General features: G+C 40.3%; 1 protein-coding gene across 4 annotated transcripts in view; it reads right to left on the reverse strand.

Moving 5' to 3' along the window:
• Nucleotides 1–40: 40 nt before the first annotated feature.
• The window catches only part of ENTPD5 (ectonucleoside triphosphate diphosphohydrolase 5 (inactive)), a 30,278-nt gene continuing 3,975 nt past the window's right edge, over nucleotides 41–26,343 (reverse strand). The window contains exons 3-20 of one of the 4 annotated variants that reach the window (XR_012073749.1): nucleotides 24,229–24,292; nucleotides 21,021–21,177; nucleotides 17,601–17,815; nucleotides 15,862–15,923; nucleotides 14,178–14,463; nucleotides 13,447–13,529; nucleotides 11,691–11,834; nucleotides 9,163–9,238; nucleotides 8,849–8,884; nucleotides 8,409–8,497; nucleotides 8,026–8,105; nucleotides 7,265–7,326; nucleotides 6,238–6,339; nucleotides 5,142–5,285; nucleotides 4,165–4,221; nucleotides 3,351–3,466; nucleotides 2,221–2,290; nucleotides 400–484 (exon numbers count right to left, since the gene is read on the reverse strand). Coding sequence is in view for 3 of the 4 variants with exons in the window: in XM_072963400.1 (XP_072819501.1) it covers nucleotides 398–484; nucleotides 3,351–3,466; nucleotides 4,165–4,221; nucleotides 5,142–5,285; nucleotides 6,238–6,339; nucleotides 7,265–7,326; nucleotides 8,026–8,105; nucleotides 8,409–8,497; nucleotides 8,849–8,884; nucleotides 9,163–9,238; nucleotides 11,691–11,834; nucleotides 13,447–13,529; nucleotides 14,178–14,394 (1,293 nt within the window). In the remaining variant the exon portion in view is untranslated. Of the gene's footprint in view, nucleotides 485–2,220; nucleotides 2,291–3,350; nucleotides 3,467–4,164; nucleotides 4,222–5,141; nucleotides 5,286–6,237; nucleotides 6,340–7,264; nucleotides 7,327–8,025; nucleotides 8,106–8,408; nucleotides 8,498–8,848; nucleotides 8,885–9,162; nucleotides 9,239–11,690; nucleotides 11,835–13,446; nucleotides 13,530–14,177; nucleotides 14,464–15,861; nucleotides 15,924–17,600; nucleotides 17,816–21,020; nucleotides 21,178–24,228; nucleotides 24,293–26,343 lie in introns of all 4 variants that reach the window. The other 3 variants (XM_072963402.1, XM_072963401.1, XM_072963400.1) reach the window with 3 other exon arrangements.

Genomic DNA, 26,343 nt, shown 5'->3' on the forward strand with positions numbered 1-26,343 from the left:
TAAGGGGAAAATAAAAACGTTCAAAGGAATGAGGCACTAAAAGAGTTGAAGTGAGATTTTTCTTTGGTTCCCAGGTTTCTATCCCTGGGTTCTCCAAGGTTAGGTTCCAAAGCTATTCCTTTTGGCTCTTGTGAAACACAAGGAATCTCAAAGATGTAGACACTGGTACCAGCTGTGCACGAAGAGTGGTTAGGAAACAGTTCACATTAGATGTGTAAAATTAATTAAACCCAACTCTAGACTCTACAAAAGCCCCTTCCTCCTGATGAAACCAGCTGCTGGGCTTCAGTCTAGGCTGTCCCCAGCCCAGCTCAGAACATGACTGAGTCCTCTCCTTTCTCGTTCTTTCTTTAACAAGGTTGTTGGCAAATGCAGGCCTCAGAGGAAGGGCGTGGCCTCAGTGGGAGATGCCTAGAGACTGCAGCAAGTGAAATGTGGCCCCCAAGGCCCAGCCCGTCTCTATGTTGTTCACTTTTTTTGTGAGCTGTTGGGAAGGAGAAAAAAAAGTCTTCACATTTTCATTCAATTTTCAACTCTAGCAAGCACAACATGGGCAGAGAATACCTGCCAAGGTCATCCATGAGGCCAAAACCAAGTCTCTGGAGGCTTCCCCAGCCCTCTCTGTAAGATTCCCTTCTGCCACTGCCTATTGCTCTTCGACCTGCCAATCTGATCCCTGAATCTTCTGCCCCAGGAAGTGGTCTCAGACAAGACTTCTAGAAAGACCTATGAGACAGGTTTCTGAATGTTTTCCCTAATCCTGAAACTAAATATAACAGGTGTCAGGAACAGATTTGGGGTAGGAAAGAACATACTAAGCTTCCTATTTTACACTTTGTAAGCAACTGCATCTTCTTAAGCACCAGCAATCAACCGAGGCATCTGAGGCATTCTAGGCCGGGTCGTGCCTCGATTGATTCAGTTAGTTCAGTGACCTTGGGCAAAAGTTTAGACTCAATGTCCTCAACTACATAACAAGGGGATTAGATTAGTGTTTATCAAATTGTTTTCTTCAGAATCCTAGGGGTTCCTTAGAAGTATTCAAAGGAGAAAAGAGGGGGAGGGTATAGCTCAGTGGTAGAGCTAGTCCTGGGTCCAATCCCCAGTACTTCTGTTAAAATAAATAAATAAACCTAATTCACACCCTTCCCTCCCCAACAAAAAAAATACAAAGGAGAAAAGGAGACAAAAACTGTGAAGGAGTTTCAGGCCCCTTACCTCTGCTTCAACCAGGTAGCTCCATTTGTATCATTTTACTGGCATTCTGCATAAGCTATTGTTGAATAAAGACACCACCATCATCCCCCACCCCCACACAAAGGTTTCGAAATCCTTGGACGGGGTTTAGTCTTTCCGTCTAGTACTAACTTCCTGTGACACAATACTTCTGTGTTGACCTGATGAAATTTGGTCTATAGTCACTGTGTTAAAAACTGGAAAGAATGGCATGGGAATAATTATCCTGAGATTTCAGTCTGTGACACCTGAGTCAAACCAGGTGTCCCCATCCCCACCCCCAAACGCTCCTCCTCTGTCCTCAGGACTTGAGCTGACAACCTAGGGGTGAAGTGATCTCTGGAAAAGGGGATTGTCCACCCCTGATTCAAATTCTGCTGCCACTGAAATAAAGACTAAAAGGATGCTAGAAATGGAAATAGGAGAAAATTGTCCTTATATGACTTGGTTATTGTTGATGCCTAAGCAGAGGAAGTTGTTAACTTAGTGTGTTTTGAGGGCTTAGGATGACCTCTCTTATCCACAAATCCGTCAGTGTGAAATGCCTACACTAACAATCATACCAATATTAATAATTTACCATGTGCCAGGCATTGTGTTTTATCTCAATTTTCACAACAGCCCTATGAAATAGGCACTCTAATGTGTTTTGAATGAGGAACCTAAAAGTTAGAGAGGGGAAGTAGATCATCTAAGGTCACAGAGCTAGTAAGCTTGCAGAACCAGAACTTGAACCCACATCTGATGGACAACAGAGCCCATGCTTTAAACACTATGCTATACACTCTACTGGCAAGTAACTCAAATTCTCATCAGGTGTAACAACACATTAAATCCAAATACCTTTGTAGAAATGAATTTATGAGATCTGTGTAACAAGAAATGGGGCAATATAATATAAACTCATCTGAAAATCAGGACCCAGGAAGGGGAAGTGGCAAGAAAGAAGGAGGAGGCTTTGTAAACAAGGTACAGTCTACTTACTGGACCCACGTTCAAAGATGCCTTGTGCCATAGCTATGTTTTTGTCACATCTCCTCTAATAAAGTGTATGCTATTTGAGGACAAAGATTACATCTTAATCATCTTGATAACTATAGTGTACAATTATTCAATTATGCTATAGAAGATAAGAAAGGATATAGGATGGATGAAACTCAAAATGTGTTTGGAATAGATAAATAAATTACTATAGAAAAGGCTGGAAGACAAAGGGGGACCTAAGACCCAAGAGGCACCAAATATATGAGGCACACATAAAATACACATGACACATGGCATTCAATACTCACAAGGTCTTAAATAAGCACTCGCTGGTGATACCCTTCTGGTCCCTCGTGTCCTCTGCCAAACAAAACCATCTAATGGGCTAAGGGGTGAGCTAATGCTACTGGCCAGTGTACACGTGCCTGTGCTGCTCCAGACAGAGCAAGTCTGTGTGATGGCCCCAGGCACCTCTGTCCTCGCTCCCCCTCAAGCAAACTGCAGTACTTGTAATGTACTATCAGCAGTGGAGAAGAGGCAGGACATACGAACCCAGGATTTGGGAACTAAAGCACTGCTTTCCTGCTCGCTACCCTGTGCGTTCACCTATCCATTTCTTTTCCCTTGCTCCTCAATGAGTTCTGAAATTGATTTAATAAACCACGTGGCCTGGGGATCTTAATTTGGGCTGCAAGCCTTTCTGCTTGGTGACCTCTGGGATAGCTTGCCTGGTAATATACTGTAGACCCTTGAACAACTCAGGGGGTTACGGGTACAATCCCCAAGCACCTGAAAACTGGCATATAACTTTACAGTCATGTCTCTATATCCACAGATTCAAGCAGCCACTGACTGTGTAGCACTGTAGTATTACTACTGAAAAGAATCCACGTGTCAGTAGACCCAGTTCAAGCCCATGTTGTGCAAGGGCCAAGTGTACTTTGAGGCTGCCATTCCAACAAGGTAATTTCCCACATCATGGCGACTTGTACAGTGCCTTGTCCATAGCCTGAATAAAAATACCTCATAATTCCACCTATAGCCACTCTGATTACCAAACAAGTTTTTAACTCTTTCTTTCCAACTCCCAAATAAAAAGACTGTTATGTGACTCTGGTGTCCTCTCTTACCTGTAAGATAGTGCTTCCTGCAAAGCCAAAGCCATCCTTCAACAAGGCTGTGATGTAACTAAGATCCATGCACAGGAAAGGACTGCCTGAGGTGAAGTTTTCCAAGTTATCACATACTGGAGGAGAGAGAGAGTGAAGAATGGCATTCAAGTCTGCAACCAACTGAGAGGTATATGATTTTCTCTAAATACAGACTGAGAATAAGCAAAGCAGAATGCTCCAATCTCCTGCTCCCAGATGCCTGGGAGTCTCAGAGGTAGAAATGTGCACTGACAGCCTCTGCAGGACCCCAGTTTCTCAAGAACTTGCATATTTATGATGTGACATCTTACCTACTCAAAGGTAGCCAGGTTCTAGGTTATTTGCTAAATTTCTACGACCTATTGTTAGGGCTTACTTTAGTTAAGTCCCTTAGATATTATTAATGCTGGGGCCCAGAAGACAGGGAAATACCAGTTAGCCCTACTTCGGAGCCAGAGGATGAGATCATTTATTTCTATTTCTGACGGACTCTTTCAAGGAAGCCTCTGTGGCTATTTCCCATATATTTTGGTGCTCAGTGTTTCAGTAACATTGATAACATACTATTTAAATTTAAAAAAAGGAAGAAAGAAATGAAGAAAGAAGAGAAGGTCTTCACCATTTCTCCAAAGCCCCTCGTGTTCTCATATTTTTATTTGCCACTTAATGCTTTTAACTCCTGGCAAAGACAGGAAAGCAGCCTTCTGGGAGGCTTTCAGCTGGCTGAGACACATCAGGTGACTCTGGGTGCAGTCTTGCAGGCTCGCCTTCAAGGGTTTCCACTGACACTTACCTTCCCTTGCTTTTCTTTCAAAATCTTCAACTTTTAAAACACCTCCTTTTTCATAATCTGAAATGAAACAAAACAGTAGTTGACGTCAAAAAACCTTCAAGGAGGGGGAAGGGTATAGCTCAAGTGGTAGAGCGCATGCTTAGCATGCACAAGGTCCTGGATTCAATCCCTGGTACCTCCATCAAAAAACTAACTAAATAAATAAAACCTAATTACCTCCCCCTGCAAAAAACAAAGCAAAACAAAACAAAACAAAACAAACCTTCAAGGAAACATAAGAAATTTATCCTAGAAATGTTTATAGTCTATTTTATGTTATGTATATTTAACCACAGTTTAAAAATTGGCCCACTGAAAAAACACATTAGAAAATATCTCAGGTCATGACAGTTGACATATATACATTCTCACAGCTAAACAAAATGTATTACGATTATGATTAAGAAAAAAGTTATAAAGGGGCAAGAGGAAACTTTCTGGGGTGATGAGTACGTTCATTATCTCGAATTTCACAATGGTTTCATGGGTGTATATATATGTCAAAACTTACCAAACTACACTTTTTTTAAATTAAAAAATTATTATTTTATTTATTTTGGTGGGGGTGGTAATTAGGTTTATTTATTTATTTATTTAATAGAGGTACTGGGGTTTGAACCCAGGACCTTGTGCATGTTAAGCATGCATTCTACCACTGAGCTATACCCTCCCCTCTTGTACACTTTAAATCTGCATTTTGTATCAGTTATGCCTCCATAAAAATGTTAAAAAAAAAAAGACTGCATGTATATTTGTTTAGGCTATCTTCCAGCCCCCAGAGATTCTCAGTCATGTTCACTCTCACTTAGGTGACTAGTGTCACTCAACTAGGGTGACACACAATCAACAAAGCATGTCCAACACTCCTTTTGTCCCATTCCCTTTCCCACCACAGCTTGCCCAGTTTCCTCCCTGGACGACACCTGGAGTGAACTTACCAATCATGTCTGTGTCAACAGCTCGGTCATAATAGTAAGAGAAGGCATAGAAGGAGCTTCTCTGGACCTCATCTGGCTGATGAAGCTTTCCTTGTACCACCCTCAGCACTTCAGCGTAGCAGGGCTCAAAGCCCACCGCCCCTGCTGGGGCAAAGGTGCACAGGAACAAGGTGAGAACGTGAGATGCAAGCTGCTGAAGCCAAAGAAGAAACAGCAGGAGGATCAAGGCGAGCTGAGGCTCAAGACAAAGGGCTCACAGACAGAGCTGGGCAAACTTCTGCAGCCTCATCACCCTGGAGGAAAGGACCCTGCTTCTCTATGGCGACTCTGTCTCTAAACTGTGTTCACCAAAACCAGCCACAGCCGACCTCAAGCTGCTGCCAAGCACTACGTGTCACAGTATTCATGAGAACGATAGGCAGAGGTCCGTCTGCTTCCTTCGCTATAAACATCAAGTTCTTTCTGTGAGTTTAGGTCTATGCCTTTCTTAATACCTAACATCAATTATTCTTCCTGTCATCTTAATTTCCAGTTTTACTATAATTGAAATAGCTAAACATTAATTGAACCCAGAACAGTTTCACCCTGCTGAGGGGCAGGGACTCTGAATACATCAGACTAGGGTGAGAAAAGGTTTCTAAGGGATCCACGATACGGGCAAGGGAAGAGCTGAATGCAGAATGATGGCTGCCTGTTCACAGTCACCTCACATCACTCCTCAGGGGTGTATCAAGATCTATTAGAATTAGTTCCTGCAAAAGACAAGCTTCCCAGGGGCGGAGGGTGGGAAGGGGTAGATGGGATTTCAAAATTGTAGAATAGATAAACAAGATTATACTGTATAGCACAGGGAATATACACGAGATCTTATGGTAGCTCACAGAAAAAAAGATGTGGCAATGAATATATATATGTTTGTGTATGACTGAAAAATTGTGCTCTACACTGGAATTTGACACAACATTGTAAAATGATTATACATAAAAAAAAAAAAAAAAGGACAAGCCTCCCTTGAGCTCTGGAAAAAGTTTCCCATGGGACTTTTCCAGACTTGTACTGTAAAAGTAACTTCAACCAGTGAAAAAATATCACTTGCCTTCTTGGTTGCCACCATACTGGTATTTCACGCCCCCAAAAATCCACTCTGCTTCCAACCATCTCGGTAGACAGGCACTCCGGAAAGTGTGTCCATCGATTCCTGAAAGAAATCAGACCACAAAATAAGAGGCAAGGGTGGGAGAGAGAAAAAGAGGAAGGCAAGCAAGAAGCCAATAAAGTTGAAAGGAATTATCAAGGTGGCAGGAATTCTTAACTCAGGGTTTGTAGATGGGTTCTGTGGGGTTGGTGGACCCCCTGAAACTACAGATAAATTTCTGTGCATATGTGCATTTGGCAGAAGGGTTGATGATTTTCATCACATCTCAAAGAAATCTAAAACCTACAATGGGAATAAGTTCCCGCCTTTCTAAAAAAAGGAAAAAATACTGTCCTACTTTTCCCATTGGTTGTTGTGAGATTTAAAGAAAATACACTTGAAAATGTAAACTCTGAAATACCATACAATTATCATCACAATAATACCTTACTGTGAACCATGCGCCACACAAAGTACATTAAATGCAAAATCTCTTTTATTTTAAGGTAAGGAAAGGGGCACAGAAAAGTGAGCTAGCTGGCTCCAAATCTAAAGACTGGAACTGACCCTAGTTCTGCCTGACCCCAAAAGCTGAGCTCTTAACCCTTTTACCACCAGTGACGAGAGGAATGGAATTGTTCAGTTATTTCACTTTGTAAGTGGACTGCTGCTGCCTGTACCTCCCAGGTAAAACGAAGGGCTTGAGCAAGCTCCTGAGCCTTGAATTTCTACAGATACTTCAGCCTCCTGGCTACAGACCGTTCCTCTATACAAACAGACTTCATGTTGTAAAAGGCTAATAATATATACCCAAACATCTGAACCCATTAAGTAGAAAAGGAATTTGTTATTATTGTGCCCATTATACAATGTTTAATTCCTATTTCTGCATAACCCTTTCCTCCACAGAATCACGGCAGAGGACGGGTAAAGGCAAGCTGAGCACTGGTGTCACTCTCACCCAACCAGCACTGGTACCCAGACGAACCTTCTGTCTCCAGGGCTCCCAAGGTTGCTAGTCTTGCAGCTTTCAATCCAAATCCCAAGTAACTGTAAAATATAGGATTGACTAATTTTATGCTGGTCCTGAATTCTCCAGCCTAAAGGTTCTTCATCCAAAAGTAACATGGTTTCTCTGTCTCCCTCTGGAGGGAGGGAGCCCTCTGTGACCTATTCATTTCATGTGGACAACAAGCAGTAACTTCTGCACAATTCAGATCAAGGCCATGCAAGAACTTTCCACTGTTATGATTTAAAGGCCAGAGACAGTGACACTTCCTAGGGTCCCACCCTGGGAACCATCCCCAGGAAATCTCTTATTATCTTACCGCCCAGCCCCACTCTGATCAAATTCTAGGCTGGATTTTGAACGTCTGAAAGTCAGCTTAAAAGGAGCTGATACAGAGCTTTGGCCGAACCTTCTCCAAGCATCTCCTTTCTGGAGAAAACCTGACTTACATTGCTTTTACTCCTATATTATTTATCTTTTACTTTTACATTACCTTTTAAAAACTCTTACATTACTTTTTGCTATATCATTGTTAATTATATACTTTTGAGGCCAAGATTGGAGAAATTTCTTGGGTCCCTTGGGCTTTGGTAAGTGGTTTGGGTTTCAGTTAACAGGCCTTCAGGGATTGGCAAAGACTTTGTAAGACTGGTCAGATGCAATAACAGATGTGCAAATTGAAAAGTTAGGAGAATCATACAATGTGAAGTATTATTATTTTCCCTTGTCCCCCTCCTCACCTATGTGTATAGAGCTTATAAGTGCTGTTAAACATCTCAAAGGAAGTGAGGTAGTCTCTAGGGGTTTGTTCCAGGGTTTTCTGCAAATCAGAAAAAGCAAAAAACTATTCAGGATCGCAATTATCTGAAGATGTTATCACCACCATCTGCATTCCTCCCCCCAAAAAATCAGAGATGAAGGAGACATTAAATTGCTAAACTCACAAAGCTCAAGGAATCAAAGGAACTCTGAACAGTGAGGGGAAGTTCACTCAGTCATTAATTGATTCTACTCAGCCTTTTTGTGGTGGAGCTGCTGTCTGAAATGGGCTACCATTTTCTTAGCACCCTGATACACCTGCCAAGTGGGTTGCTAACCAGATCTTCATATGTGTATGACTCACCTCAAACTGGGGCAGGAATGTGATTTGGGTGGAGGCCCCCCCCAGGTCCAGGGTCCCCACAGTCTCCTGGCTGTGGCTATGCAGCTGACCTGTGAATGAGAGCCAGCTCTGAACATCTTTGCTTCCTAGACAGCCCAACACTCCTCTGTTTCTGATTTCTCCTGCTTTTGTCATATATTGGAGGAATTCTGTAAATATTCCACTGTTCCCCAGCCCCAAACGCTGCAGGCAAATGCTGAACTACAAGGACTCTTGCTGCAGCTGAGGCCTTGAAGGCAGGTAATAAACATTAACTTCCTGTCTTTCCTCCCCCACCACTTTTTTTTTTCTTAAAAACCAAAGAAAGAATAATACAGGGGAAAAAATTAAACAGGTATTTTTGTTCCCTGATCATGTGTGAAACCCAGTTAAGATCTTAGATAAACTTAAGAATGTATTACCTGTCAGAAAATTCACAGTAACCCAAGCTAATATGCCTAAAAAAGAGAGAAAGACAACGATCACGTCCAGAGCATTATCCCCCTCTTCCCTGGCCCTATCTTTGTTTTTTTTCTCTCTAAATTTCATGTCTAAATCACACATTTCCCTACCCCCATCCTTCCATTCCTGCTACCCCCTTTCTCCTTGCTTATTTATTCTCCTTATTTAGTTCCTTTTTCTTCAGCCCCTCCATCTCTGTTCCTGGTTCCTTTAATCAGATCTTTTATTAACCCTGGCCCTCCCCCGCTGGAACATATAACAACACCTCTCCTACCTTCATAGGATCCATCCATGATGCTAACACTGTCATCTGGTACCAGGAAAGGTGACTTCTTGAAGATCTCTTTTACCTAGAGAGAAAGGAAAAAATCTGGATTCCCTAAGGCAATAGAACGGATCTCCATATTCTGGCTGTATCCTATAATGCTTAGAAAATTACACCCTTCATTTTCCCTAGATAAAAGTTTAGCAGAACTCATTCCTTTTCCCTATGAAACTAGAGAAGAAACTAGGCAAGCCATTACTGGTTTCTTGTAAAAATAAAAACACAGGGATTCTTTAGATTTTCAAATAAATCTCAACCAAACCACCTACATTTATAGGTGAACTGGACCTAGAGCACACATTTGACCTTGTCAGCTCAAATCAGGACTCCGTAATTTTTTTTAAACACCTGATTAATTTTACTTGAACACATACTGGAGGCTAGGAGGACCTTTTCCCACTCCATCTCTTAGATGAACAGATAAATTGGGATTGTAGAGAAGCCTGGCCCGGGTGGCTCCTGAGGATACAGGAAAGTTTCTGCTGCTCTCCTATCAAATTCTACAGGTCTCTGCCCTCCTGGTAAAGGAACTCATGCCCATGAGCTGAGGTACTCTGCTGTCAGCCAGACAGAGCCTAGCATGTGGCTGGGGCCTTAGGAGTCTAGAGAGACCCCAGATCTAGATCCGTTTATCCTATTTTAGGAGCTGGGAATGAGATCCTACACAAATGCTTTTGACTCTCCATTAAGTATAGGCCAATGATATGGGTGTTATCTCTTCTTTTTATATGAGTATCATGGCAGGTGGGAGGATTTCCAACCAGGAATAGGAGGAATTCTAGTCTTGTTTGCTTACATTTCTGATGGGATGAACACTTCATGCAGGGACCTCTGGACCCTGTTTCTATGAGGAAAAGTCAGTTAAGTGATTCAAAAACAGGCTTTTAAGAAGAGGATAGAGAAGTACATGGGGCTAAACACAGAAGGACTTTCTGCTCTGGCTCCCTTTACCCTTCACTTTTCTCCCCTGCCCACAAGTTTACTCAGTTTACTCTCAACATAGCAGCCAGAGCGGTGCTTCTCAAACAGATGTCAGATCATGTCTCTCCTTAGCTCAAAATCCTCCAGTGGTTTCCTCCTTAGACAAACAGCCAAAGTCCTAACACCCCCTCTCACGTGTCTCTGACCTCACCTCTTACCTCCCTCCCACCACTCCCTCCGCTCCGGCTGCGCTGACCTCCTGGAAGCCGTTCCTTGAACACATCAAGATGGTTCCTGCTTTAGGTTTTTGCACCAGCTGCTTCTTTAGCCTGGAATATTCATCCTACAAATGTCTTGTATAGCTTGCTCCCCATTCCCCTCAATCTCTGATCAAATGAATCTTACCAATGAGGTCTTCCCTGACCATCCTATTAAACAGCATCTCCATCCGGCCACCAGCACCAGCATTCCCCATCGGCCTTGCCCTGCTTTATTTTTCTCCATAGCATCTATAGTACCTGACATACTTTGTATTCACTCATTTTCTGTCTCCTTCAACTAGAATCTAAGGTCCATGAGGACAGGGTCAGTGACTTTTTTGTTGCCTGCTCTCTGTCCCCAGTAACTTCACCAGTGTCTAGTACACAGTAAGCACTCATATGCTGAATAAATGAATGAATGAGTACATGAATGAATGATGAATCAGGACTCAGACTCTCACGTAGACACGTTAGGCAGTTTGCCATGGACAAGGGACTTAAGCCTTCTGTGAGGACAAAACAATGGATCTGGAAGACTGAATTAGCATACTTGTAAAACAGAATCCGTTTCTGCTGTGACATTTTTGTTATAACAAAATTTTGCCTATAAATATTCTTCACAATATTAAATCTTATTAATTTACATATTCTTTGCATAATAAAAATGTACCATAAAGTCAAAAATAGTCCTAAAAAATTCTCTGTAAAGTTTTGATCAGAGAATTGAAGTAGGCAATCTTTAAAAATATTTCACTTTTAAATTCCATTATTCTTCTCAAAAACTTTATGCTGAGAGGAAAGAGTCACACAAAAAAGACAATATAAACTATGTGATTCCGTCTACATGAAATGTAAGAAGAGCAAAACGAGTCTATAATGACAGCAGATCAGTGGTCGCCTGGTTTCGGGGAGGGGGAAATTCAATGCAAAGGGGCGTAAGGAAAGTCCCACATTTGTAAACACTCATTTAACTGGACACTTAAAATGGATACATCGAATTGTACGTAAGTTATTCCTCAATAAAGCTGATAAAAACAACTTCTATAATTCTGCTTTAACAAGTTGGAGAATTAAGAATATCATGGACAGGAAGTACTTTCAACTTTTTAGGGAAAACTCTAGTATTTTTTAAATATAAATAACCAGCTATAACAAGAGCCCAGAGTCACCACAGTGCTTTAGCAATGGTGCAATACTGAAGGTGGCAGTAACACTCCAAAGGGCTAAATACCCATAAAGAGAATATTCATATAGGGAAAACGAATTATTCAAGACGCAAAGATTTCCAAAAATTACCTCAAAGAGCAGAGCCTGGGCTTTCTCTTCTGGCAGTAAGCGCAGTCCCGCTGTTGCCTTCAGGACCACCGGGGTCCTCTTCCAGTGACTTCGGGGGATGGAGTCTTTGGCCACCTCTAAGAGTTCTTGAACAGACTCCGCACCCTTCAAAAGAGATGACCCACGTGTCCAGTGGACAGTCCATTCAGTGGAGCTTGTCTACCCCTCAACATGCCCTCTGTTCCAACCCTCCTCTGCTCTGAAGAGGAGAGACAGAGAAGTGGATTCTTTGAAGAAGGAGAAGCCATTTCATTTTAAGTAATAATAAAAATGATTCTTTTGTAGTCTGGTCACTTTAATTGTTATTTTGTGTCTCATACAAAAACTAGCTTCAGGCCAGAAAGTTGGTGTAGTGAAGGGAACGAGGTTTGGAGTTGGAAGACTTGGTCGCTAGTCCTGTGGGCTAACATAGATCACATGGCCTTCCTGGGGCCTGGCTTCCTCAGCTGGGAGATGGAGGTATGCCTCGTACCATTACACAAGACTGCTGTGTGCACACGATGAGGCGGACCCTACAGAGCTGCCACCCAGATGCTAGCTGCAGCTGTTATTACGCTACACCTTTTATGATCTCCGTAAGGACAAAACACGTCAAGTTCATTTTTGCATAACCAGCACGTACATGCGTGGTACACAGTAGATGCTCAAATTATGATAAATTAAAAATTATTATTTTAAATCCATTGTTTCTCTTGAGTAAACATCTGTTCTGACAATACACTACCTCTTAATCATTATAATTATTAGCAACCACAACACAATTTTATTCTCCAAATGTCAAGTCAGTTTCTAATAATGTAGTTATGTTCAACAGCTCCTAATTTTCTAGCACATTTGTCATTTGTCAATGGTGAGCTGAGAAAACAAACATCCTCTCGATTTTTCAAGTTCAAGCCATTAAAAAATTTTTTTTCTTTTTTCTTCTTTTTTTGGGGGGGTAATTTGATTGATTGATTGATTTTAATGGAGGTGGTGGGGATTGAACCCAGGACCTCATGCATGCTAAGCATGCACTCTACCCATGAGCTATATCCTTCTCTCCAAGTTCAAGTCATTTTTACCATCAGGTTTTCCTTTGGTTAATGATTACACTTGTGACACTGAACAATATCTTCATGCCTGCTACCAAAGTTCAATATTCCACCCTATTCTATTTGATTTTGGTGTGGCCTGTGACACTCTGGGTGCTGCAGGTTGTGAGAGCTCAAATGTGAAATACAGTCACGACAGAACTGTACATTTGTCTTCTATTACTGAAGATTTCCGTTATCATGGATTCTTGCCTAATTGCTAGAATATGGTCCTGCCCTGTGTCAGGGCACTCTGAAATGGAGTTTATTGGGTTTACATTTTCTCAACTGCCATGTGTATACCTCCTGCTTTATAGAGAACTTCATATCCATCTTCTGCATCTACATTAATTGATGCTGTTGATAGCTTCAGCTCAAAATCTTTAACAGTAAATACAAAGTGGGTAATCTCTTTAAAGATGGTGTTATCCCTGCATGGCCACCATCTACTTTCACACCTCCTTCCACCCAAGCCCTGGTCAGCCCAGGGTGTACAATTACTGTGATTCAGGAGATTAGATGAGGACAGAAAACTGACCTCATACACAACCTCAGTATCAGTAGTGAACAGCATGAGATATTTAACAGCAGGGGTGTGATAGAAGTAGGCATTCGTGAATCTAAGCATCTAATTGTAAATAACTCACCTGCTTAGGTTGATCTACAAAAGCAGAAAGTCCTGGCTTCACAGAATCAAAAATTTCTCCTTCCAGAATTGGAAGCTGTCCTACTTTGCCCATGGAACAAAACAGAAAGAGATGGCTGAGTACCAAAAGTTAGGCTGTTTCGGATACTGGGCTCTGTATGATATGACTATACTAGATTAACCTGCTGTTTCCTCAAGCTATTCCAAGTTATTCCACCTGTGAGGAGTGGCTTGTGGGAGTACTGGGTAGGGAGATAGAGGATGAAAAGTAATCACTGATGGTCCTTCTGCCATTTCTCTGCTGGACACCTAGCTTCTACTCCTTTCCCTAGACTTGTGTGTAACCTGAGGATAGAACACTGAAAATTCAGAAAAAGTTAATCTTTAGGATCACCTCACTCCTTCTCCAAGGATGGTAGTGATCTTTCTTTCAAGACCACTCTCAATATTTTGGACCTTGGAGTATTAACCACCTTTACAGAAAAGGAAAGATAAATTACAGCTATACTTCTTGGACACATGAGTTTCAGACTATAGGCAGTCCAGATCTCTCTTAATTTCACAGTGAATTAAATCATCTGTGTTCAGTTATAGTCCAAAGTGTTCTCTGAAGAAAGACATTCAGTAGCCATAAGACTCTATAATCGACATCACACACTCTCAGCACATTTCTGGAAGGAGATGCTAAAGTGTGGATTTATAGGGTCTGGTAAGGGTACCACTTGCACTTACCTGGTATCTTCTGCACAAATGTGTAAACATGAATTCGAGTTCCAGTGCTCCCTGCATCAAACATAATTCCATACAAGGTGCTGGCACTGACATTGACAGGACACATGGAAGACAGGAAGACACCCTCAAACCAAGTCTGCTGGTCTCTGTGGAAGACAGTGCTGCAAACACAGGATGCCACCAGCACGAAGAAGGCTGCCCCCCAGGAAGTGGCCATTCTCTTCCCAAGATGTGGTGAGTGTAGGCTTTTGTTACAGAAGCAGTGCTGTGCATACACCTGCAGTGGCTTATAGGACAGAGGTACACAAGGTTAGACCAACTGGCTTTTTTGTTTACACCTGTAAAAGAAGAAACCCATTACAGAAATCCCACCCTCTTCCCCAAGGTGCTCCTTCTCTATTCCTAATAACCAGCACAACAAGCTGGACCAGGGAGGCATATGCTCTTAGCACCTTTTCTGAAGGATATCTGGTTGCAAAAGGAAACTTGGATTGAAAATGTATTTTCCCATACTCTGCTTTTAACTGTAGGGTGGATCTCACTTATTCAAAGGCTCTCTCTGCTACCTTGCTCCCAATGTTGAGCCTAATTTTCTTCTTATTTTTACAATTGTCTTTAGATCATATACTGACACTCCTTCTCTTTTTTCTTTCTGATTAATAGGTAAGAAGCTTCAATTCCTGAATTAAAGTATAGTTAAAAAAAGTTATAAAGTCCCTAACATGGGGTGTTCACAGACTATAAAAATCAGGCCACTGGACTGCCACCTGTGACCAACAATATCGCCAGTGGCTTGCACATTCAATGACATAATTCAAAAACACTTAAACAAACCATTATGGTTTCTAAAACATCCTTCACAGGTTTCAGGCCATGCTGTCTCCATAAGAACTTAGAGCAGATGGGGAAATTAAGACATAAAGCCTCAATGACTTGCTGAAAGTCATCAAGCAGGTCAGCGGAGAGTTATGGCAAGTTACTGCTTGTATTTCTTAAAGCGTCCCCAGCAAAGACAAAAACCTTGTAAGTGCTTAGCATTATTTGCTTTGGATTTATATATTACGGGAGGTTGGAGACAAATGATGCAGGATGCCTAGAGTAAGGTTACGTGGAAAAATGTCTCCTGGATAGGCTGTATTTTCTCCTGGTATTAATGAAGAATGCCACGTCTGTTCTCTAACATTTAATTGATCTTTTGCACTTTGGTCAAAACAGTTTTGGGTGTTCTGACCCAGCTTTCACCTCTGGACTTCAGTGTAAGTCACAGTTACTTGTTAAACAAGATCTAACTCTAAAGTCCCCACTTCCCAGTCTCCTTATCTCTAATAGAATACTTGGTGTATTTGGAGTATAGAATGAGAATCCTTAATCATTCTCAAGTTGATCTCCTGGGGTTCCTTTGATCAGAATGTCTCCCTCCCCCATATTACATAAAATAAAGCAAATTACAGTTAATTGCATTTGTAATGTAAGACTATTTAAAATAACAAGTTGTTCCGAGGTAGTACGAAGGCAGAGTTAGAATTATCTGTCTGAACACTATTCAAGGCTGAACTTCTACCCTGTAGTTAAGAACGAGAGCTACTGGCTAGGAAATGAAAACTTAGAACCTCAAACAAAGGAAAGTCATCCCAGAAAATCAACCACAGCAACAGGGCAGCTCCCTGGCCAGATTCATACTCACATCTTAAATCACTCCTTTTGGCTGATTCTTTTGCAGCAACCAGGTTGGTCATGTAGATTAACCTAAATAATTGAAAACAAAAACCACCTTTTCAGATTCTGAGTATTAACAAATCATTGCCTTCTCCAGAGCTCAAGCCGTACTCCACACTCAGTCCCTTCTCTCCCTGAGGAAGGGTATTATGGCCCCCCAGTCACCGGCCTGCTGCCATTGCAGTGACTGATTCCACAGCAGCCTCTTCAGTGCTCACTCATATTTTCTCTATTATTGTGGTTTCCGAAAAAACCTCTCCAGCTTCTACTTCCTTTAAGCAAATATTTGTTTTTCTTCCAAAAGAAATTTCAAGGGAAAAAAAAAGTGTACTAGGTATCTGTTTTCATGAGGTGAAAACTGCAGAGTCATACCAGGTGTTCCATGTAAAACTAAACAGTAGATTTTAGAGAAAGCAAAGGAAGAACACAGGAAACGCCCCTTCTGCTCTCAACCTCTACCTCCTAATCCCACTTTCAACCTCATTTTTCTTCAAGATTAAGTATTTTAAGAATGCTATTAGAAATGCTACAACTTAGAGCATATAGAATGGCACCCTATTTCACGACACCAGCCTACACTGCTTAGTCTTTGCTCAAATATCACCTTCTCAGTGAGACCTTCCTTGTCTACTATATTTAAAATCGAAACCCACCTGGTCACATACACGTCTTCTATCTTCCTTCCCTGTTTTTTTTTTTTTTCACAGCACTTTGCACCTTCTAGTACACTATTTAATTTACTATTTTTGTTTTTTTTTCATATTCCCTGTTCCAACTCCCCTCCCTCTTGTGAGCTATACATGCATGAGCAGGTATTTTTCTGTTTTGTTCACTGATGTGTTCCTGGCATACTGCGGGTGTTTTTGAGTATGTTAAATCCTTCTGGAGGGATGAACAGTGATCTAGTGACTCAGGGATTGGATCTTACCTATTTAATAAGAATATAAAGTTGACTTCTTTTCAGAAGGAAGTTAATTACCTACCCATTGAAGTGAAGTTTTACACTGAAATCCGGTATGACTCTGCAGTTTTTACTTCATGAAGAACATGATTCCAAACTTCCAAGGAAGCACTGTTTCTCCAAATGTGTCAATTATATAAAAAGCTCTCTATGCTATTCAAAATAACATACATAGTTTTACTTTCCACAGACTGGAGAGTATACGTATCAGTATGTTAAAATCCACTCCCTTCAGAATTGGTCTCCTCAGTATCTCTCATTCACTACCTCCTTATTCACCCTCAACAAAGCCCCCTCTATAATTCTTTAGAGACTTTGGTGCCAGCTAGTGTTTGTCACTATGCCTGTCTCCTTCCAAGGTCTTTTCAGTGTATCTTTGTCTCCGCAGTAAACACTAATCCTCCCCACTTAGCCGTCCCAGAACTGCACACTCTGGATTCCCTCCCTCTTTGTCATCCAGAGCCTGGGAGGCCACAATCCCACAGGACCCGGGCCCCACCTGGGTGCTCACCTGCTTGTGTCTGCCCGGTCCCTGTGAAAGCTTGCTTTCACTATTGGTGTCTTTTGCTCTTTGCTCCTGTTTCAACCCTTCTGAATCAAACTGGCTTCGTGAACCACACTCACCTTTGTGCTAGTTTGCAACTTATTGCGTAGCATTTTGCTAACTCACTCCCTTCTTTATCCTTCACTCCTCCCTTACCCACCTTTTTTCTAAGTACACATGATTATCTGGTTCATCTACTTACATGTTAGTTAACTAAGTGTCAGCTAGTAGAATTATTGCTTATTGGGCTGAAGTTGCTCAGGAACTGAATTCTGTGTTGTTTTTACCCAGGAGATTATAGTGAACAGCACTCCTTGATAGCTTCTTCCATCCTTGAGATGAATGCAGAAAGCTGGCATTGAATTGTCTAGTAAGCACTACTGAGTGGCGAATATATACCAGACACTATGCTGGCTCCTACATACAAAAGAAAAATCAGATATAGTCCCAGCTATTGGGGAGATTTCAGCTTACTAGAAGAAACAAACAAATAAATCAACAGCTATAGCGTACTGTGGCAAGTTCTCCGACAGAGCTATGCACAGGGTGTGACAGGAATGGACGTTAAGAGTACATAACTCATCTTAGAAGGGGAGGGCAGGAGGTGGGAAGAGACTGAGAGGCTTTCCAAGGGATGAGAGGCATAAGCGGGTCCTGAATCAGAGGCAGAAATTGCCCAGGGGAAGTAACAGAAGAATTCTGAGGACTTCAAATATTACAAGTTCAGTATGGGTGGGATACAGAGATGTACCAGAATAGAGGCAGGTGTGGGAAAGAATGGTTCTGGAGGCATCAAATCAGATTTCAAAATGTATGGACTTGCTTTCCTTATACAGTTCCATGGTGACACCTGACTGTTACTCATATCTATTCCCCCCAAAGCAAACATTAACATTGATTGACTTGAATAAAATGACAGTATTTTCCTACAGCGTAAAATAATGGAATGGGAGAGGTGCCTAGACAGTTCTACCAGAAAGTCTGAAAACAGTGAAATGTAAAAGCTCCCGCTGTCGGTTCTTCTGAGTTCCATGGCAAAGCTGGCTTTAACAAAGTTAAAAATTAAACACAACTCAAGTTTAAAATGTAACTAGAATGAAAATTTTAAAGAACAAGCTGAACCATGGGAATAGATTAGTCAAATCACCTACAATATAAGTTAGTCAAGCAAAGTAAAACTAAGGTAGGTCCAATAAGGTAAGTCTGAGGCAGATTTCAGCATAGTGAGCAACACCTTATTTGAGGATGTAACTTAAGACCTACATATCCAATACTGAGGGCCAGAGCCCCGGAACACCTTGCTATTTGAAGAGCATCTAAGGTGAAGGTACAAGATATCTTTTGTATTCCCAAAGCTAAGTACTGAGCCTGGAACATGTCAAACATCAGTAAACGTGTCCTGAATAGACTTGGTGCAGCTGGGCTAAGGGTATCTACAGACAGGAGCACTGGGCAGGGAGTACCTGTTTTCCTAGTGTCTTACTATGGCCAGGTATCACATCCCCAATTCTCCACTGCCCCTCCAAACCAGCCCAGAGGAGTGCTATTCTAGGAAGTCTACTTAATCACATCATTCATTTATCCCATTCTAGAAATTATCAGTTGTCTAACGCTACTCATAAATGCAGCATGAAAAGATGAATCATCTTAGACCTGCCCTTTAAGAGACTGCAGGAAACAGGAAAAAGACACATGTCCATTTAATTATCTCTGTAAAGTTAAAACGTGACAAGTAGCACAGTTCTATGCTCTGAGAGTAAAAGCAAGGAGAGATTACGTCCAGCTGGATGATCAGAGAAGGCTTTGTGAAAGGTGGCATCTGAGGAGGGTAGTAAGGAAGAGAATTAAAGAGGAGTGCTTTCCAGGAAAAAGAAATAATATGAACCAAGATATGGGCATAGAAAAGGGATGGGGGACCTTGGGGAATAGTGAACGGATCAGTTTAACTAACTGTAGTAGGAAATAAAGTTGGAAAGCAAACCTGAGATCAGATAGCAGAACACACCAAATACTAAGGAATTTAGACTTCACTTTGCAGGCAATGGGAAGCTATTCAGAAATCTGAGTAAGAGAGTGTCAAAAATATGAATCTAGCAGTTACATGTAAGAAGGATTGGGGTGGGGCACCTTGGTAGGCTCCACCCACTTGTCTAATTCTACAAATGTTTACTGATGCCTACTAAGAACTAGCTGCCTGAGAATTAAAGGTGAATTAACAGATTTTTTAAATTCAAGATGCTCAGAGTCTGGCAGAGGTGACAGATACACATACAAATAATCACATCTTTTAAGTTAATCATAAAACTGCTAAAGGAGCCCAAAGCACAGATGATTAGCCCTATCTAGAGGATTAAGAAAGGCATGAGATGACATTTGAACTGATCTGAAAATGAATAGAAGTAACTACATAAATAACAGAGACACATAAACAAAGACCAGAGGGACCATAAAAAGATGAAGACAGGCAGTAGGGAATTATGGATAGTTTGATTTCATTTTTAAATTTCTTCAAAATGAAAACAAAAAGGAGAAGATTAGAGTGAAAGAGGGTATAGGAAGGTTAGCATCTAATGCAGAGGAAAGACTGTGGCCATAGGAACATAAATCTGAGCTAATAATAATATCAGCTAATATTTATTGAGACCTTAATAAACAAGTGTGTGAAGTATTTTACATGAATTCTCATTTTATCTCACAATACCACTCTGTGAGGTAGGCTCTATTATTAATATCCCCATTCTAGAAATAAGAAAACAGGCCTAAGTAATTTAAGAGCACACAGTAGTTAAGTGAAGAAAGTCAGAAATCAAACCCAGATGGTCTAAGTCCAGAGTCCACAGTTTTTACTGCTAGGTCACAGGAAGAGTCACCAGTATGGACTAGGGAAGGTTGAATACTGGGGTGGGGAGGAGAGTGTAGAGACGAGAGGGATGGTTAGAGATGACGCTGGAAAATTAGACTGGCATCAGGATGGGAAAGTCTTATAGTGGTTTGAGCTCCTTTCTGTGCATGACCAAGAGGTTTTGATGTTTCCTGCCGGTCTACCTTTACTGCATTTCCAGAATCTGACCATTTCCATCACTACCACCTTGGCTTGAGCCACCACCATCTCTCATGTGATTTACTCTAATATTGTCCTAACAGATCTCTGCTTTTACCCTCACTCCTCTAGATTCTGTTTTTAACAAGCAACTAACATCATCCTTTTAAAACCTTCGTTAGAGTAAGTCGCTCCTCTGCAAATCCAGCATTGGTTTCTCATTTCCCTCGGGGTAGAAAGTCCCAACAATAGCCGTCATGGATCCACCTGTTCTGCCTCCCACCCCATTACCTCTCTAAAAGTTTTCACCTCTCTCGCTCCACCCACATCGACGTTTGTGCTGAAATGTCACATGTGTTCCTGCCTTAGGCCTTTGCTCTAGCTGTCCCCAATGTCTGGTACAATCTCTTCCCATACATCCATTTGATCAATTCCTGTAACTCCTTCAAATCATTGTTCAAATGACACTTCCTTATTGAGGCCTCTCTTTAATACCATAACCTCCCTCCTCATGTGTCCCCTATCTGTCTGCTTTCTCAGTACCCCCTTTTTTGATCTACTTTTTTTCTCCGTACTACTTACCAATTCTAATATTCTAGACAGCTTATTTACTATACTTATTATCTGTGTTTCTCTGATAGAATATAAACTCCTTGAGAGCAGAAATCTTGTTTTGATGCCAAAGCACTTAGAAGACTGTCCAAGAAGATGCTCAATACAAAGTGACAATAGGAATAAACTGCAAAGTGACATAACAAGGGAGAATACTTTAATAAGTAAACAAAATGTTAAGAGAGAATGTAATTAATTAACATCTAATCTAGTCATACTAATTTGTTTTAGGAGAAACTGTAATTTTATTTTTCTGAATCTACTGGTTCTATAGCTAAACTGAATTTCTTTAACCAAACACATTCAAATTGTTAAAACTATGATAAACTTTCCAAAAAAAAACCCAAAACCTAAAGGGTACTAAACATTGTTTACATTGTCCAAATTCTCTTCTGTATATCAAGCCAATAAATATTATAATATGCTGTACATTAGTTATCTATTGCTACACAACAAATAACCCCAAAACTTAGTTGCTTAAGAGGACAATAAATACTATCTCATAGTTTCTATAGTTCAGGAAACTGGGAGTGACTTAATTGGACAGTTCTGGCTCAGGGTCTCTCATGATACTGTAGGCCAGGGCTGCAGTCATCTGAAGGCTTGACTGAGGCTGAGGCTCTACCTCCAAGATCCCTCACTCAATGGTTGGCAAGCTGATCTTGGCTGTTGGAAAAAAGCCTCAGTTGTTTCCCACGTGTGCTCTCCATAGGGCTTTGAATGCCTTCACAACATGGTGGCTGGCTTCCTCCAGAGTGCAATTCCAGAGAGCAAGGCAGAAGCAGCAATGCTTTGTGTGACTTAGCTCTGCAGATCATAACTTTCCCCATATTTCACTGGTCGTACTGACTAACTCTGATGCAATGTGCAAGGGGACTAAATATTAGGAGGTATAAATATTAGGAGGTGAGGCTCACTGAGGGCCATCTTGGAGGCTGGTTGCTGCAAGTTATAACCAGTGTTTGTATAATATTTTGTGTTCAGCTTTCCCCTCCAGCTTATACATATTTCTATTAACACAACTTATATATTCCTTGTTTTAGAAACTATGTTATTCCAATATTAATTCTTAAAAATTAAAAATATGGTGCACTTTAAAATTCTCTGAAAATATCATAACCCACCACTGAAGCCTTCCATTTTTTTCTGTTACAGTCCCAACATTTTACTTAAGGAAAAGAAAGTCAGAAAAACAACTCACACAATGTCCTGCTTGTTCCTAAGGATGACAATGAATTTAAACACTTTAAATAAAAGTCAGATAATTTCAGGAAAGAGTGGGAAGAAAAGTAATGAGTCATTACTTTTAAGACTATAGACATCAGTTAATAATTGAACAATAAAAGTTAATGTGGTTGGCTGAAATCTGACCACTTTGTCCAAAGTGATGAACTAGTAGTGCATCAATTCTAATTCCTTTATTGATTAATAAAAATTAAATACTAATCAAGGAAGATATAGAGTGAAAATATTTATATTAACAAAATAGCAAAAATGTAAAATGACTATAACTCAATAAAAAATGTAGAAAAAGAAAACAGAATAGCAACTTTCTTCATGTTAAATGCAGAAAAAAATTTCTAATCATACAATGGTTAATTGAAGAGATATTTGGTAGAAAGGGATTAAGACTGACAACTGGCACAGGTTTGAAAATCACTGAAAAATTTTATAACAAGCATTTTTCAAATATTAACTAGACAAAAAAGGTTTATTAAAAAATCAATTTTTATGAAATCGTTGCCCAAGAGCCATAAGATATGTGAGCACAGACACTAAAGGGGAGCAACTGAACAGGAAGAAGAATTTCCCAACAATATAAGCTGTCTCATAGTGGTGGGGAGGGGAGAATTCTTGCCCCAAGGGCTCAGCTGAAATATGATCACATTGTCCAAAGTGGACACAATCACAATTCAGACAGCTGGTTTTAAGGTCCCTCCAACACTAAGATCAAATACTCTGACTCTCAATAAAGGAATTAGAACTGATGCACTGGTAGTTACCAACAAAAATAAAATTATTTCCTATAAATAGATGACTTCTTTCTGTACTTTTCTCCATTTTAATCAAAACAGCATTAGACATGTGTCAAAAGGCCCATTCTGAACAATGAAACCATCTGAGTCTTATTCCGACATGAGCTCAGGCGGTGCATGATTTCATCCTTCATTGTTTCAGGCTTGACTTAGCTACAATAATCACTGCACAGGAAAAGCTTTTGCTATTGCTGCCTCTCCTCAGAAGTCACAAGGCCTCTTCTTACCTATTCATTAAAGGAAGAAAGTCCTTTAGGGAAGAAGATACTATTAATCAGGAGGGGATTAATATTGCCCCAATGAGCAAATATAATGAAAAACAATGATAAACTCTCTCTGCCTCCAAATCCACATTCACTGTGGGGGGCACTTATTTGCAGAAGAGTAATTGCAAGGATCAGTGCCATTTGTCACTGTTTATTCTGGAGTTTGTGGGAGGAGAAGTGAAAACATATTTTCCCTTTCTTGTTATCAACTGAAAAACAGCTACTCCTTCAAACATGTTGAATTAAAATGAAAAACATGAGAAAGGCAAATATTATAATCATACCCCATGTATAAAGCAAAGAATAGTGACTCCAGATAAGTACTGGTCCTCCAATATGTCTTTAAAATGCTTCCTCTCTAAATACCATGACATTTTAATTTTAAAAGTATTTGGTAACAATGTTTCTAAAGTGACATATTTTATTTATGGTTCATGGTTATGACTATGATCATAAGTTAAACTTTTTTTCCTGTAAACTTGGGATTCCTCCAGGGACTACAGGTCTACAGGACTGTTTGCCCTTCTGCCACCCAGTTGTCCCAGAGCTATGCTTTCTGAGACAGTTTTCCTCAACATGATGCTATCTATTGTCACTGATCAGGGTTGTCACATGCCTGACTCGTTCCATGAGCTGCCACCATCTAATTAAAAATCTTTTGTGGGATGTGAATCAGAGAGCCATAATCATGAGACTTTTATGTCAACTTTCACAAATGAGGGCCTCTCCAAAAGAATAAGGATAGTGGATACTGGGATAGCTTTTAGCAGCTCATTGATTCCTTTCAATTTACTATGAGCTCTCAGCTAGCAATAAGAAAGCAGTATTTGCAGAAATCTGACTGTAATGGGGTATTACTTTATATGGGTTACTTACCAATTTTTCCTTTTTCTTACGGGCTCTCCCCTTTTTTCTTTCAATTAATGTGTCACTTTTCAACCTGCAGAAGATGGACATGGATACTCATAAGAGCTAGGTTCTCTTTTTTCTCTCTTGTCAGTATGCCTATTTTGATGCAATTATCTCTTTTCACATTTCTGTTTCCAATCTATTCAGTCTTTGGAAAGCAGATCACCAAGCTTATATCCTAACTTGCAGTGTAGAACTCTTGGGTTCCTTCTCCTCTTCCACATTTTCTTTTCATTCAAACTACAACCACAGCCACTCTTTATCACTTGTTTACAAAATCAGCAATAACAAAGGGAGGCATGTCACACTCCCTCTAAAAGGCAGTGTATGTTTTTGTGTAAATGTATGTGTGCAAATGTATTGGGGTGGGGAGCAATGACTAATGTATAAACAAAGGGCATAAGTTTATGCATTTTATGAAGTCCTTTTTTGGCTGTGAAAAACTCAAATACCAGTTGTATGTTCTACAGTGTGACCGAGAGTGGCCACTTCCTATTACATGTATGAATATGTGATTCAAATGGACCAAGTTAATCCCAGTCCTAGGTACACAGCCAAAGGAATTAAAAACAGGGACTCAAACAGATATTTCTATACCAGTGTTCATTACAGCATTATTCACAACAGCTAGAGGTGGAAAAAATCCAAGTGCTCTATCCGTATACATAGAAAATAGGATACATACACACACAATGCAATAATATTTAGCTAAAAAAATCAAAGAAGCTATGTGCTACAACATGGATGAACCTTGAAAATGCTATGCTAAGTTAAAGAAGCCAGACACAAAAAGACAGATATTATATGACATTATATTTCACTCGTATGAAATATCTAGAATTGGCAAATTCATACAGACAGAAAGCAGAGTTAACAGGGGTTGGAGGGAGGGGAGAATGGAAGTTACTGCTTACAGGTCTAAAGTTTGTGTTTGGGGTGATGAAAAAGTTCTGAAAACAATAGTGCTGGTTGTACAACACTGTGAATGCAATTAATACTACTGAACTGTACACTTAGAAAGGTTAAAATGGCAATTTTTATGTTGTAAATATTTTACCATAGTAAAAAAAATTTCTTAAACAGCAGAGGGAACCAAGCACTGCTAACATATGATCATAACAGGAAAACCTTTGGCTACTGTCTTAACAGAGCAACAGTTGTGATACTACTTCTCCCTTGGCTACCTCATGAGCACACAGCCAATTATGACTTAAATTCTGGATGGTAATGCTGATACTCAGAAAATGTCTTTAAATATTTGAATTTATATAGTATCTTAGATTCTCCTAGAAAAAGTTAAACTTACCAATGCAACATAAACCTGAAAATTATACACTCGAGAGGATTTGAACAATGCTATAAATTTTAACTAGAGGGCCTCCAAAGCAAACATCTTCAAGAAAAGTCTTCCTAAATCTTGTTGACTATAACTTAAACACTTCTCCAGATATTCCCTTGGTATCCTAGGATGGAATGAGTGGTATCTACCCCTAAGCATGCAATCTTGATGACATTTCTATTAAGTTTTCCTTTCAAAAAACACTCATATTGTGTATATGCCAATTCAATAAACTCAAAACATGAGACATCTCCAAACATCCCTCTTCCTCAATGTCCCTGCACCAGAGAGTTAAATGGATTCTCTTTCTAATTTCCTGTTTCTGTTAATGGCATCACAAATTTCCTATTTCACAACTCAAAATCTTCATCCTTGAATTCTCTCTCATGCCTTCTATACAGTCCAATCTCTTATACAGGACTGATGGTTTTTGCTTTGCAGCGTCTTTCCCAACTTTTTCTCTTTTTAGCCTCCTAGCCCCCTGCTGATATCCACAGTATGGCGTTTATTACTTCAGGATTGGACTGTTATAGCCTCTTAACTGGTCTTCCAGTCCTCAATGTCTCTCTCCTCAACTCCATACACTACCATCTTCCTAAAATGCAATTTTCATCATTTTCCCACTAGATTGCAACCCACATCATGGCAGGTGTCCATTCATCTTTGAACACTGTACAACCTGGCATATATGTTCAATTAATCAATGTTTGTTGAGTGAATTAATGAATATATAAGTCACATCA

Source organism: Vicugna pacos, chromosome 6, assembly GCF_048564905.1.
Source record: "Vicugna pacos chromosome 6, VicPac4, whole genome shotgun sequence".
In the NCBI taxonomy this organism is placed as follows: Eukaryota; Metazoa; Chordata; class Mammalia; order Artiodactyla; family Camelidae; genus Vicugna; species Vicugna pacos.